Here is a 13,866-nt window from a genome sequence, read left to right as displayed (position 1 = left end):
TTCATCTTAGCCTTCAAACTAAGCAGCTGTGCACACTGAAAACACGAGAGATTACAAACAGTCAGGCCAGAGCTGGAACTTTTTCAGTCTTGCTTTTTGTTCTACTGTGAATGTCGTTTCTTCTTCTTGCCCACAGCGGTCAGCTTCCTCTTAGTGACCCCCCCTCGCCCCTCTAATGTCCGAGTATGCTCCCTTCACCTTCTCGTCTGGCAAGTGGTGAAGAGAGGCTGGGCAGCAGGCAGGGAGGGGCAGAGACAGAAAGACAGTGTGGGAGAGAGAGAGAGAGAGGGGGGGGGGGGGGGGGGGGGGGGGTTGGGCGAATGGAGGGAGAGAGAGCTGCCTGAAATGTAGGCCAAAGCGGTGGTGGGCGTTTCCATGGAAACTGTTCACAGCAGTCAGTGACATCATCGGTACGGGGGAGAGGCGACTGGGTGGTGGGGATGGGGAGGAGGAAGGGGGGGTTGCAACAGAAATGCGTCCTGATTGGCTTGGACTTAGACACGGTTCTCCACTCTGGTCCTCCGCGGGATCCTGAAGTGAAGACAAAGACAGGATAATGTCTGTAATCTTCTACACATCCAAAACACTCTGGACAGGCATCTAACACCCCAAAGAGAGACACACCACACACACACACCTTCTGTTTTGCGCGTCCATGTCCAGCAGTGTCTCCTGGGACACCCTGAAGTCATCTATGGGGGACTGGTAGCGGGATTCAAAAGAGCCTTCCCTCCCTCTGTAGGCCATGGCCTGGGCTGGAGACTGAGGCAAAGGAGACATGCTGGAGGACGTTGAGGAGACTGAGCTCAGCTCCCCAAAACGCTCCCGCACTGACTGAGCTGTTGCTGACACTGATGAGGTCCCGACTGCAGCGAATGGGCTGAGAACCTCACCGTTTTCATCCTGAAATAAAAAACAAAACAAAGGAGTAAACACTAGTGGTTCTCTGTATAATCAAAGATGAGCTTAAAGTCTTGCATTTATAATTTTGTCAGGTCATTCAAGAACATAAGATGAACTATAAAGGCAAAAGTAAATGGGAAGAAAAGCTGGGGAGGGATTAAGAAATAATTTGAGGGAGGCAGCTACAGACAAAGAACATACAAGCACTTAACTCAGACAAGCAGAAGTGTTTTTTAAAAGGACTCATTTTTCCAAATCTGTGCTTTATATTGATGCTCGAGATAAAAGCAGTAGAGTCCCCTGCAACAATGTCCACTAATAGCAAATTCTGGGACCGCTAATGAAGCATTAGCTTTAAACAAAAATAATTGCGTTCACCTTTCGTACACAGAAACATCAGTCCGCTGTACTGAGAGGCCCAAGGGAGACATTTTTTCATACATGGAAGCCTTTTATGGCCCATTTGGGTGTTTTGCACCATTCACTATCTGACGAATCTCATTGCAGACCTGCCGGCTAATGTGTGACTATACATTTGGTGGTTTGTTTTTGTTTTTTTGTTTGTGGCTGCTCGTATTTCAATTGTGCGATCCCACCCGAAGCTCAGTCAGCCTGGGGTGGTGGGCTGAGTTAAACGAAGGGTTATGTTTGTATACACAGGGTGTGATGGGGTCGGGGCTCATGGTTTAAGTGTTAAAATAGTGATGCATTTCTTCTTCTTTTAATGTCACTGCCCTTACATTTTTGCACCAGTTAGTAGCTAATCGTTTTTCATACAAATCATGTAATTCAGAAACATGTACAGTATACTATCACTACTAAGACATGAGGTACACTCACCCCTGCTTTTAAAGTAAGAATCAAAAAAAGAGGCTGTCCTGTGATATTATTAACATACAGGAAATTAAACACGATGGAAATTAAAACCTAGGTTAGATGCAAAAAGTAAAAGCACTCTCATGTTTGTTCAGTAACTGTACAGCTACATGTTCACCTAGCTTTACATAAAGTCATGAAACAGGGTAGGAGTACGTTTACCTCGATCCAAAGGTAACGAAATCTGTGTAAAGCTCATTTGACTATTTGTTCTTCCATAAAAAAAATTAAAAAAAAATTTAAAAAGCAGAAAAAAAAATAAAAAAATCAAGATCTGGCTTTCACGGCACTCATTACTAATTTGTCAGCAATATGTCTGCTTGGCCTTCTTCAAGTTGTGTCTGCATGTTTTTGAGTGGTTTGTTGACAGTACAAACATTGTGGAGCTCACCCTTCCTCTGGTTATGTCCATGTGGACTAACAGAGAAGCTAACTCCAGGTCCTCGTTGTAGCTGTTCGTCAGAGGTACTGACCGGTAACCTATAAAGACAGAAGCAAAAGATTTATTTATTTATTTTTTATTAGTGGTCTGCAAAAAGATCCATCCATCCATTTTTTGCCAATTGGGGAGGCAGTCTAAGCAGGGAAGCCCACACCACCTCCTCCAGGTCTTCTGGGGAGATACCCTAACTAGTCCGATATGTGAAACTCCTCAGCTGGCTCCTTTGAATATGAAAGAGTAGCGGCTTTACGCCCTTCTCTATGGAAGATATCTGCCGCACTACAGGGAGTGCAGAATTATTAGGCAAGTTGTATTTTTGAGGAATAATTTTATTATTGAACAACAACCATGTTCTCAATGAACCCAAAAAACTCATTAATATCAAAGTTGAATGTTTTTGGAAGTAGTTTTTAGTTTGTTTTTAGTTTTAGCTATTTTAGGGGGATATCTGTGTGTGCAGGTGACTATTACTGTGCATAATTATTAGGCAACTTAACAAAAAACTAATATATACCCATTTCAATGATTTATTTTTACCAGTGAAACCAATATAACATCTCCACATTCACAAATATACATCTCTGACATTCAAAAACAAAACAAAAACAAATCAATGACCAATATAGCCACCTTTCTTTGCAAGGACACTCAAAAGCCTGCCATCCATGGATTCTGTCAGTGTTTTGATCTGTTCGCCATCAACATTGCGTGCAGCAGCAACCACAGCCTCCCAGACACTGTTCAGAGAGGTGTACTGTTTTCCCTCCTTGTAAATCTCACATTTGATGATGGACCACAGGTTCTCAATGGGGTTCAGATCAGGTGAACAAGGTGGCCATGTCATTAGTTTTTCTTCTTTTATACCCTTTCTTGCCAGCCACGCTGTGGAGTACTTGGACGCGTGTGATGGAGCATTGTCCTGCATGAAAATCATGTTTTTCTTGAAGGATGCAGACTTCTTCCTGTACCACTGCTTGAAGAAGGTGTCTTCCAGAAACTGGCAGTAGGACTGGGAGTTGAGCTTGACTCCATCCTCAACCTGAAAAGCTCATCTTTGATGATACCAGCCCAAACCAGTACTCCACCTCCACCTTGCTGGCGTCTGAGTCGGACTGGAGCTCTCTGCCCTTTACCAATCCAGCCACGGGCCCATCCATCTGGCCCATCAAGACTCACTCTCATTTCATCAGTTCATAAAACCTTAGAAAAACCAGTCTTGAGATATTTCTTGGCCCAGTCTTGGCGTTTCAGCTTGTGTGTCTTGTTCAGTGGTGGTCGTCTTTCAGCCTTTCTTACCTTGGCCATGTCTCTGAGTATTGCACACCTTGTGCTTTTGGGCACTCCAGTGATGTTGCAGCTCTGAAATATGGCCAAACTGGTGGCAAGTGGCATCTTGGCAGCTGCACGCTTGACTTTTCTCAGTTCATGGGCAGTTATTTTGCGCCTTGGTTTTTCCACACGCTTCTTGCGACCCTGTTGACTATTTTGAATGAAACGCTTGATTGTTCGATGATCACGCTTCAGAAGCTTTGCAATTTTGAGACTGCTGCATCCCTCTGCAAGATATCTCACTATTTTTGACTTTTCTGAGCCTGTCAAGTCCTTCTTTTGACCCATTTTGCCAAAGGAAAGGACGTTGCCTAATAATTATCAGGGCTCTAGAGTGCGACCAAATTTTTCAGTGGTGCGGCTAAAAAAAATAAATTTGGTTGCACCTGTGCGACCAACTGTTCGGGTAGCAAAAAAAAATAAATAAATAAAAAATATCTGCAACCTTCCCTGTGGTCAACAACAGACACACATTATGCGCCTATCGTGGACTAAACCAATCAGAGATAGTAAGGGGCGGGACCTCTCTGATTGGCCGTGGTCCAGTTGAAAGTGCAGGTGGATAGATGGAGGTGAGTAGCTTGAATAAAGCGATATCAATTAATTAAATCCTGAATCGACTTTTAAATATAACTGTGTTTTGTCATAAATGCCAGATTCTCAGATTAAAGCTCACAAAACCATTTCAACAACAACCAAACAGCAGATGAGAGCAGGTACACGCACTCCACACACAGACGTAAACACAGAATGGACCGACGCATCAGAATCAACTTTGTCTTTCTCGGCTTTCTCACCTGACGGGCCGTAGACGGACACGCTGTCGGAGCTTAGCGATCCTGATGCGTCCGGTCCGCGCTGTGTTTACGTCTTTTTGCGCTGAACCAAAATTCACCGAGCCAGCAGCAAAAGAAGCAGCAAACTGAGCTTCACATTTGGTCAGTGTCGTCATGAATTTTGCTGTTTTGCTTCCACGACTATTAAAATCACACTTCATGCACAGCTAGCTCTCTCTCTATCTCTCTCTGTACTTCAAGAACAGTTTCCCGTCTCCAATCTCTGTTTTCTGTTTTATTTATTCGCTTATTACCCACCAGTCTACCGTTGTTTACAGCGCTGTGGCTGCTGTCTTTTTCTTTTCTTTTTTTCACTTGAATGACCTCGGACAAGAAAGCCTGTTTTTTCTGTTATTCAATACTGAAGAAATTTAAACTTTATATGCAGAACATTGTAGAATATTTTTAAGGTTATCTGCTATAAAAAGCCAGACCAGGAAAATCTCCTTCATGTTTTTCTGTGTTTTATTCTCAGTTTCACACAAAGGCATCTGCTGTGATGTTTACAATTCTGATGAAGTCAGTACTGATAAATGATCAGAATTATAATATTTCTGACTCTTCTGGCTAAGTTGAATCGAATCGGGACTTTGAAAACCGGAATTGAAGGGATTATAGAAATCAGTGATGATACCCAGCCCTAGTGAGCAGCCTAGGCACGACAGACGTGGATGTAGCTGTAATAGGAAAAGAACATTGCTAACTTTTCTGTTAAGGCCTGATCCTTCTGAAATTCATAGCCAGTGCTCTGACACGGTGTCATCAATCTTTGAATGCTGAAAAAGCACAGTGTATCCAGAAAAACACATTATATTATATAAATTATTAGAAAATTTGTGTGCGCCTAACTTTTGTGCCGGCACGCCCAACTTTTTAAAGTTAGGCGTGGCAAAAAGTTAGTCCATGGCAAAAAGTTAGTCTAGAGCCCGGATTATGCACACCTGATATAGGGTGTTGATGTCATTAGACCACACCCCTTCTCATTACAGAGATGCACATCACCTAATATGCTTAATTGGTAGTAGGCTTTCGAGCCTATACAGCTTGGAGTAAGACAACATGCATGAAGACGATGATGTGGACAAAATACTCATTTGCCTAATAATTCTGCACTCCCTGTATAGAAGAAGCTAATTTCCAGTGCTTGCATTGGTCACTACCAAAGCTCATGCCTGTAAGTGAGCAGATAAATGTAGATCGACTGGTAAAACTCACTTTTACACTCAATCCCCCGCTCTACTCACCCCTCACCTCAAACAAGACCCCGAGATACTTAAAGTCAGCAACAAAACATGTAAAAACTATTTACAGACATGTTGAAGGCGTACCTGTCTTTAGCCCGTGAATGGGGAACGTAGCCTGAGCCAGGAAGTTTTGGTCGTTGAACATGTCGATCTCATACACCACAAAACGCAGAAAGGCAAAAGCAGAGTTGCACACGGTGAACTGGAATGTCTTTCTCGGCCAAGTGGGATTGAGACCATTATCAGCTACAGAAGAAAAGAAATATTGAAAATGTAAAGGGTGTATTCTCAATTCTCTAACATTTGTGCAATTATATTTCCCTTGTAACTGCAGTATAAAGACTTCTGTAATTAGCTGCTAGATAAAGGTTGCACCTCTACATTACACGGAAATAAAACCCTTTCCAGGACAAAAAAAAAAAAAGAGTATGTCATTAACAGAAAATTATTTTTCCTTGGCTCGCTGCCCTTTCTGTAGAACCAGAGAGCAGTGAGAAAAAACAGCAGAAGGAAATGCCAAATGTGTTAAAATTTTGAGTTTATGTTTATGTATTTATATTTAAAAGATAAATATGAGCTGGGCTTACATCAGAATCTGCCATCTAAAGTAACAGAAGTTATCTGATGACCTAGTTTTGAATAAGTGCCAAATTCAAAGGGGTGATGAACTTCACTGATAAAATGATTGACATTTAAAAAGTGTGTGTACAACCAGTACAGGCAAATAAATATAAATGGGAACAAATGCTGCTAGAGCCCACAGTACAATATGCCGATATACCACTTTTTAGTAATATACTGAAAAAAAAGTCGTTATAAGTATAGATTACATTTCTTAAATTTGTACTAAATTAATCCTGTCCTTACTCACTGATGGGAATTTTAAAGAATAAAGTATAGGTTGCAGTAAAATTTCCCAGTATCCACATCAAAGTATGTAGCAAACAAAATCTATGCATTAAACCATCAAAACATTAAAAAAAAAAAAGTGTTTCTTCTGTCATAACGACCTGATGAGAGCTGTGCGAGTTTCAATGTTTTCCCTTTGTATTCCCACACATGGCACAGTTGTTTGTATAACTTCCTGTTTTTCCTCAGACCATACAGGAAATTACACGAGGAAAATATATCCAGTAAACAGCAACTGCTTTTTTTTTTCCTTCCTCCCCAGTTTTGGCAGGGCCTGTCTTTACTGGCAGAGGAACTCGTGTTTAAATAAGAGCAGCTTCACCTTCAGAGTCTGTTTTTTGCTTGGCGCTGTCGTACTCCGCTCCGCACACCTCGATCTCAATCAGAGGGCAAACGATGCCACGTCCATGCTTGGGCAGATGCCGGGAGCCCAAGACCTTCAGAGGACAAAAAGCGATTACGTCTTTGGAATTTTTGTTTACATTAACATGTTGCTACAAACAAACACACAATGCTTTTCCATCAGTGACATCTTATAATGTGTTTTTCTGCTCAATTGCTAACTGAGTGTTTGAACTACAGGTTGAACTCCTCCTTTAAACATGTGTAATTAAAAGCATGACTATGAGCAGTGTTTGCAGTACACCATTGGAAGCAGTCAGTGAGTCTCACAGTGAAGAAACACCAATGAGCTTCCTGACTTGATTTCTAAACAAGTTCATGAATGTTTATTCATAATTTATGAAAAGTGAGTTACCTTTAATCAAAAATATTATTACATCTGCAACTAAAGGGGAATGTATTTATATGTAAATTGCAGCAATTGGTTGCTAGGTTTTGTAAAGTACCTCGGTTACCTCTCCGAGCTGTGTTACAATCACTGCTGCTGCTCCAGTGGGCAACTACAATCACACTGTTAACAAAACACCACCTGTCAGTTTCACCTTGTCTGTCTCCATAACCACCACCCGCTTCATTTATCCCAAAGAGATGAAGGGCAGACTCGTTTCTGCACAACTGCATCACACCCGAAAGCAGAAAAATCCAGTCCTCAGTCTACTGTACCTCAATCTCTAGACTGACTTGCTCCACACCCCGTAGTGTTTGTCTGTCAAAGGGATCAAAGTTGTCGTCCCTCATGATGGGCGGCTGAAGGACGTAGCCACTTCTTCCGTTCAGCATGAACAGGGCCTGGTTCATCTGCATGGGCTTGTCTGCAGGGAGGGAAAGAGGAAGGAATAGAAGGAAAAAAATGTAAAAAGCACGTAAACAAATGAAATGTACTGTCTGTCTTCCAGCTTTGCTCTCAGAAGGGAAGAGAAGATACCTCCTGTCTGGAAGTTAAGTGCTACCAGCTGAGATCCGCAGAGCCACATGGGGAGCGGGTCATAGTTAGAAGAGTCTAATCTCTGGCCTCTGGGGTAGATCCTGGACAGCTGCAGCCGATTGTACTGCAGGAACTTCTTCCCCTTGATTTTGTTGACGTATTTCTCTGCCTTGGTTTCAGGGAAGGATGACATGTCCCGGAAACAGGCTCGCTCTGTGCCAATCTCTAAAAAAAAAAAAAAAGCGACGACAAAAGAGAAATGTGACCCTGCATTTGGTGTTTTTCTTTTTATTATGTGTGCAGGTGAGTGAGTGCACATAGTTCTTACTTTCTTCATCAAATGGCACAGGCCTACAGTAGATGACAAGGTCAGATAATTCCAGTGCAATCTTCTTCCTCCTTTCCATCATCTTCCCCTCTTCTATCTGGCCACAGACATGGCACAAGTATAAATATAGTAGTACCAACAGTGAGGCACATCACTGCTCAGCTTAAACCCAAAGTGTGAGTGCATTTCATGTGAAGCATATTATTTCTGTATATTTACCTTGGCCTCTGAGGTCAAGGTGACCTCACGGATCTTGAACACCCATTCCTTGAGCTCTTCTTGCGTGTTTGCAGCGATGTCGAGCGGTATGCCTATCCGCACAGGGGTATTCTGTGTCAGGGTGAAAACATAAGGCCTGCTGCCTTTCCCTTCGGTACGAATATCTGAAGAGAAAAAAAAAGAAAAAAGTTAGGAAAAGGGAACCAATAAATGGAAGTAATGACGGTTTTAAAAAAGTAAATAAATGAGGCTGGTGCTGAAATCATGGACATACTAGACTAACAGACCATAAGCAAAGGAAGAAAACATGGTGGAGAAGAACCACCTGAGAAGAGCCCAAGATGACAAATCCATAGCAATTATTGTAAACCATCTGTATCATCCAGTATTAGACAATAAGTGATAACATTCAGCAAGGAGTTATTTTTAAAGAATGAAAGGATTATATAAAACCAAATAATCCCTTTTAGAATATAGTTGGTGTTTTTTTTTTTTAAATTAAAACATTCATGTTTTTGTAAATGAATGCAATTACTTTCTGAGCATTTTTAGCTCATCTTTCATACTACCACTAGATGGTGCCAACGAGCCACCCAGATGGACAAACGGACTCAGGTTAACAATGCAAGGCAGCATGTGCCAGACCTAATAGGGGTGTACTGACAAGGCTGCAGGATGTCAATAACATATCAAATGCAAATCGGAGAGAAAAGCAACAGTAATAATAAAAACAGAGAGGACTTATTCAATTAAGAGGCTGATAATGGAGAAAAATAACAATAAAGAGAGTGATGACTAGGGCCGGGACGACGTGTCGATGTAATCGATTACGCCGACGCGTCGTCACTTTCAAAACAGACATGGCGGCAGTGAGTAGCGGCAACACGAGTGAGGCAGCCGCAGTCGACTTAAATCATTCCACCCGAACACGCAGTTCTACAGTATGGGGATATTTTAACAGAAAAGGAAGCACGACGGCTATGCACTTTGCACATTTCATTTCTTGTTAAATGCTATCTCTAATATAAGATTGTACTACTTTGCAACTTTATTTTGCAATTTTTTTATTAAAAGGTGTTGAAATGAAGAAATTTGTGTTTTCATTGAGATACATAAATTAGTAAATGTGAAATTGCTATACAAGTCAAATAATGGGGAAATAATCGATAATCGAATCAAATCAAAACAGAATCGGATTGAAAAATTAATCGGTAGATTCATCGATTAGGAAAATAATCATTTTGCCCAGCCCTAGTGATGACTGTGTCCTACAATTAAATTTATTTTTAAAAGCAGTTAGTAGGGGTTTACTGCTCTCAAGGTGACTTGCTACAGGAAGCGAAGGTGCTACTTACTAATCTGACAGGCAGACACATCAAGACTTCCTCTCAGCATATCTCCAAGAGGACTGTTTTCTGTTATCTCCTGTTGACAGAAAACAGAGAGCACATATGTATCTTTGTAAATGAAGACCTCACTGTGGTGGGAGTAGGTGTACTCATTTCTCTTTAAATAAATACAGAAAAATGTGCTTGAGTAAGCATCTCGTTTTAAGGGTTTGATCCTCACAGTTCTATCAGGCTCGGCTGCTGACGGACTGATCTCCTCCACGTAGTTTGCCGGAAACCACATCTGCTTCTTTCCTCCACAGTCACCCTTCCACCTGAAAGAAGAAGAGGCGGGAGGGGTAAAGAGACAAGGGATGTGGTTTGTAAATATTTAGAAGCCTTTCATATTTAGAAAATGATCTCAGGACAGCTAAGAGAATTTTAAATGTGTCATTCACTAATTTACCGTAGTTCTCTAATGCTAAGCACGTATTTGCAGTCTAAATTAATAATTAAGAGCTACTTCCTGAATGGATTTGATGCCACTCACTTACCATCCCCCTTCCTGTTTTTCCACATTAGAGATGATAGCATTCTTAGTGAAGGAAAGCTCATCGTCTCTCTGGGCTTTATACTCATACATGGCTCGCACCGTGCACTGAAAGACAGCACACAAGGTTACGTCATGTTTACATGTCCAAGTGTTGATGTTGCAGATCTCAGCTAACTGTCGATTTCTCCATCCTGCACTCTTACCTTAAATGTTGGCATTTGATTAGCCTCCACATAAAAGCCTGGATTCCTTCCCTCATACAGTGACCCGTAGTCTGGCTCCTATTGGGCAATACATTATGAGTTTGTTTTTCTTTTTGCTAGGCTGGTGGTGATTTCACCACAGAATGAAACTAGCATAATGCCATGAAACAATACAGCATTTTTCAATGGCCAGACGTTTCCTTTGTAGACTGTATAATGTGGTACTTACAGCAGTGCCTATCTTCTCCAGTGTGTCCTCGTTGATGGGATAGCGTAGTTTCATTTTACGGTACAAAGGGTGCTTCTCATAGTAGCTAATAAGATCTACAAGGCTGTCAAACTCTGAGGTGCCCAGCACCACGGTCTGACCCTCCTGCTGCACACGACAGTGCTTTATTTTACCCTCAGCTCTGTGAAGAAACCCAAAGAGAGAACTCTGCTAAATAACAATGATACAAGGCATTTATGTGCATGTACACTCAATATGCTGATCATCTAAGATTTAAACTGGCAACTAAGTTACCTGAATGAAATGGCAAAGGAGTTGGGCTCTGCCCTTTTCCTGACTAGAAAAGCCCCATCGCGAGGAACCCTCATCAACATGTTCTCTGCATGGCTCCTGGAGAGGTTGGCGTGGTACCACCTGCGACAAACAAAAACAAAAATATGATGCACATCACGTAATAAATTCAGCACTTTCTCAGTAATCTTTGAAAATGCATACGTGTACTCACTCTTTGCTCTCGTGAGCATTGGTCTGAGGTACCGGCTCAGTCAGCTTCATCTCAAATTCGTTACAGCGCAGCGCCACCTGCTGGTAGTGGGTAATCAGAGCAAAGAGCGTGTCAAATACCAGGTTGTCAGTCAGGTAGAACTTTGGGCTGCCTGCCTCCTGACGAGAGTGGATGCGACAGTGCTGCACCCGCCCCGAGCGCCTGTTGCAGAGATGGGAGGCATGGAGAGAGAGAGAGAGAGAGAGAGAGAGAGAGAGATACAATGAAAGGTCAGTTTTTCTTCCTGTTTGATAAACAAGTTAAGAACACGTGAACTCTTGTTCATCTTTAACAAACTGCCTTGTGATACCATCTCTACATTGTTCCCATAGCTTGCAGGTAAATAACAGAGACTGATCTGTCCTGCCCTCCTTTCACAAAGAGCTCATAATATCAGACAGATCACACGCCACACTGTGACTGATCTGCCAGTGCGACACTTAAATTTGGTTCTATTTTAGTGGCACGTGCTAGTTTTCTACGTACAAGTTAAAGTTTCCTATACTTAAAAGTGATTTCCCCTAAAATACCGTTTCCACCCTGAAATCCAATAGATGTTTTTTTAAATACAAAATATGTGTACTTACCAGAAAGACAAGGTGTAGTCTCCGACAAAAGTCTCGCTCTCCCGAACTAGGAAGGAGCCATCAGGAGCTCCAGTCTCCAGGCAGTACTCAGACAGCAGCCTCTCGGCTATCTGCCGTCCATCCCGCCCAGCACCAAGCTTTCCATGAAACCATTTCTCTGTCACATGTTGATCCATACCATAGGACACCTGGGAAGATTCAAGATGTGTTCACTTTATGTGTATCTACATACTTTATCTCTAAATAAGAGCCTCCCACAGACCTCTAAATATTAAAATTGCATCAAATTCCGAACAATGCGAACAAACGTTCACGCTCAAAAATAATTTCTGTACTTCAGCAGCAGGTCAGACCTACTAACCTCTCTGTGCTCCTCCTCATCATCATTTCCCGGGTTACTGGAGGTCTCTTCTGAGTAGTAGATCTTACTGCTGGTCAGAACAAAAAAATGAGGGTACCACTCCTGGGATGAAGGGAGAGAAATGAGACAGATTGTTAGTTCAAATAGCTGGATCAAATATTTACAAGATCCATGTGTTACAGTGCAAAGTGGCACAAGATGATACAGAATAAGATCTTGATATCCCAAGGAAAAAATGCTGATAAAGCATGTCTGAGTTATAATTGTAAGTGTAAGAGATGATAAAGGAAGACTGCAACATAATTTGTCTTAACTTGATTTTTCATGTTTTTACTGATAAACACCACATAAAGCATATGTGATACAGAAGCTAGTTTTTCTTTTCTGACCATTTCTGCCCAAAAATTCTTTCTCGTGCAGGATTCAGAAACTATTTATACACTGAACATGCTTACATGGTTAATGGGATCTTCCAGGTACAGGATGCCATTTTTAATGGAGTTGCTGATATCATTCTCTGAGTAGGGAGTGGTGGTGGACACCTCCTCATAGGCACTGCCTTCTGCGAGCTTCTTATGCTGCATCAGATAAGAGGAGAAGGACAGACAGAGTAAGGTTACTAATCCCCACCCCCCAAAAATCAAAAGATTTCTCATGACTCCAAGAGGCTCTGACCTTGATGAGGATCTTCCTCTTGAGCTGATTGGGTGAGGGCAGCCCATCTGCTGCGATATCCACTGCCTTGGTTAGAAGCATGTCTCCAAACACCTTCTTAAAGTGAGTGGCCATATTCCTCTGCTGCACAATACTACAGTGGTCCTCTATGGACAGGATGATGGGATATCTGTAAAAGGGACCAACGATTCAACCTCAGAGGAGTGGCAAATCCAAGGAAACCCCTTGTTTAACTTTGTTCTGATGTGACTTTTATTTTCTCACAGTGATGTCACTGTGGCCTGCCTACAGTGTTTCTACATTAGTGTGTGCCCGTCATCTCTTTATCTTCACCATCTCTTAGCTTGTTAATCACCACATCCCCACTGACAGTCATAAAAAGAGAAGAAAACAAAACAAAACAAGAATAGCGCGTTGTCATGCACACTCACTCAGATGTGACAAAGGCGTGCTCTTTGATGGTGGTCAAGACATCAGAAAACTTGATTTTGGTTGTAAGGGTGTGCCCATGGTAGATGACTGGCATTCCCTCAGGGCCATCCCAGCAGTCCACTGAAGAAAAAAAAAAAAAAAAACATAGACACATGCATGCAACATCATTTTATCTTTTATCCTTTAAGGATAAAGAAAATCAACAGATGTGTGTGAGTGACGGGACAATTGTAGGATCTGTATGTTTCAAGGCAAACAAGATCTACAACAAACAAGTCTTATTTATAGAAACCTGCCTGACAAGGGTTTGCTGAAAAGCAATATCGGGAACGGTTGCATAAGTATTTGCGTGTGAGGACCTGGTTAAGGGTGTATTAGCTGGGGTTAAAAGTCGAGCTGTGAAGGATAAGAAAGTGGGTAAAAGTTAATTAGTTGGTTAAAAGTCAAGCAGTGGTGATTTACTACTCGTGGGTAAACCGTACACCTTCCAGTGTGTGTGTGTGTGTGTGTGTGTGTGTGTGTGTGTGTGTGTGTGTGTGTG

The 13,866-nt window shown here is 41.9% G+C and overlaps 1 protein-coding gene across 1 annotated transcript in view; it reads right to left on the bottom strand.

Annotated features, from left to right (window-relative positions):
• Positions 1-291: 291 nt before the first annotated feature.
• plcg1 (phospholipase C, gamma 1) overlaps positions 292-13,866 on the bottom strand; it is a 29,615-nt gene continuing 16,040 nt past the window's right edge. Inside the window, exons 13-33 of the mRNA XM_005740416.1 lie at positions 13,325-13,445; positions 12,894-13,062; positions 12,674-12,796; positions 12,219-12,320; positions 11,858-12,045; positions 11,232-11,432; positions 11,021-11,140; positions 10,727-10,907; positions 10,498-10,575; positions 10,296-10,399; positions 9,983-10,076; positions 9,769-9,838; positions 8,414-8,577; positions 8,195-8,291; positions 7,867-8,091; positions 7,605-7,753; positions 6,862-6,976; positions 5,715-5,876; positions 2,171-2,259; positions 638-903; positions 292-531 (exon numbers count right to left, since the gene is read on the bottom strand). Of these exons, the coding sequence (XP_005740473.1) occupies positions 495-531; positions 638-903; positions 2,171-2,259; positions 5,715-5,876; positions 6,862-6,976; positions 7,605-7,753; positions 7,867-8,091; positions 8,195-8,291; positions 8,414-8,577; positions 9,769-9,838; positions 9,983-10,076; positions 10,296-10,399; positions 10,498-10,575; positions 10,727-10,907; positions 11,021-11,140; positions 11,232-11,432; positions 11,858-12,045; positions 12,219-12,320; positions 12,674-12,796; positions 12,894-13,062; positions 13,325-13,445 (2,855 nt within the window). The 3' untranslated portion in view covers positions 292-494. The remainder of the gene's footprint in view (positions 532-637; positions 904-2,170; positions 2,260-5,714; positions 5,877-6,861; positions 6,977-7,604; positions 7,754-7,866; positions 8,092-8,194; positions 8,292-8,413; positions 8,578-9,768; positions 9,839-9,982; positions 10,077-10,295; positions 10,400-10,497; positions 10,576-10,726; positions 10,908-11,020; positions 11,141-11,231; positions 11,433-11,857; positions 12,046-12,218; positions 12,321-12,673; positions 12,797-12,893; positions 13,063-13,324; positions 13,446-13,866) is intronic.

The sequence above is a fragment of the Pundamilia nyererei genome, unplaced genomic scaffold (genome assembly GCF_000239375.1).
Source record: "Pundamilia nyererei isolate P.nyererei 1_Seehausen unplaced genomic scaffold, PunNye1.0 scaffold00100, whole genome shotgun sequence".
Taxonomy (NCBI): domain Eukaryota; kingdom Metazoa; phylum Chordata; class Actinopteri; order Cichliformes; family Cichlidae; genus Pundamilia; species Pundamilia nyererei.
This window is presented reverse-complemented; position numbering and strand designations above follow the sequence as displayed.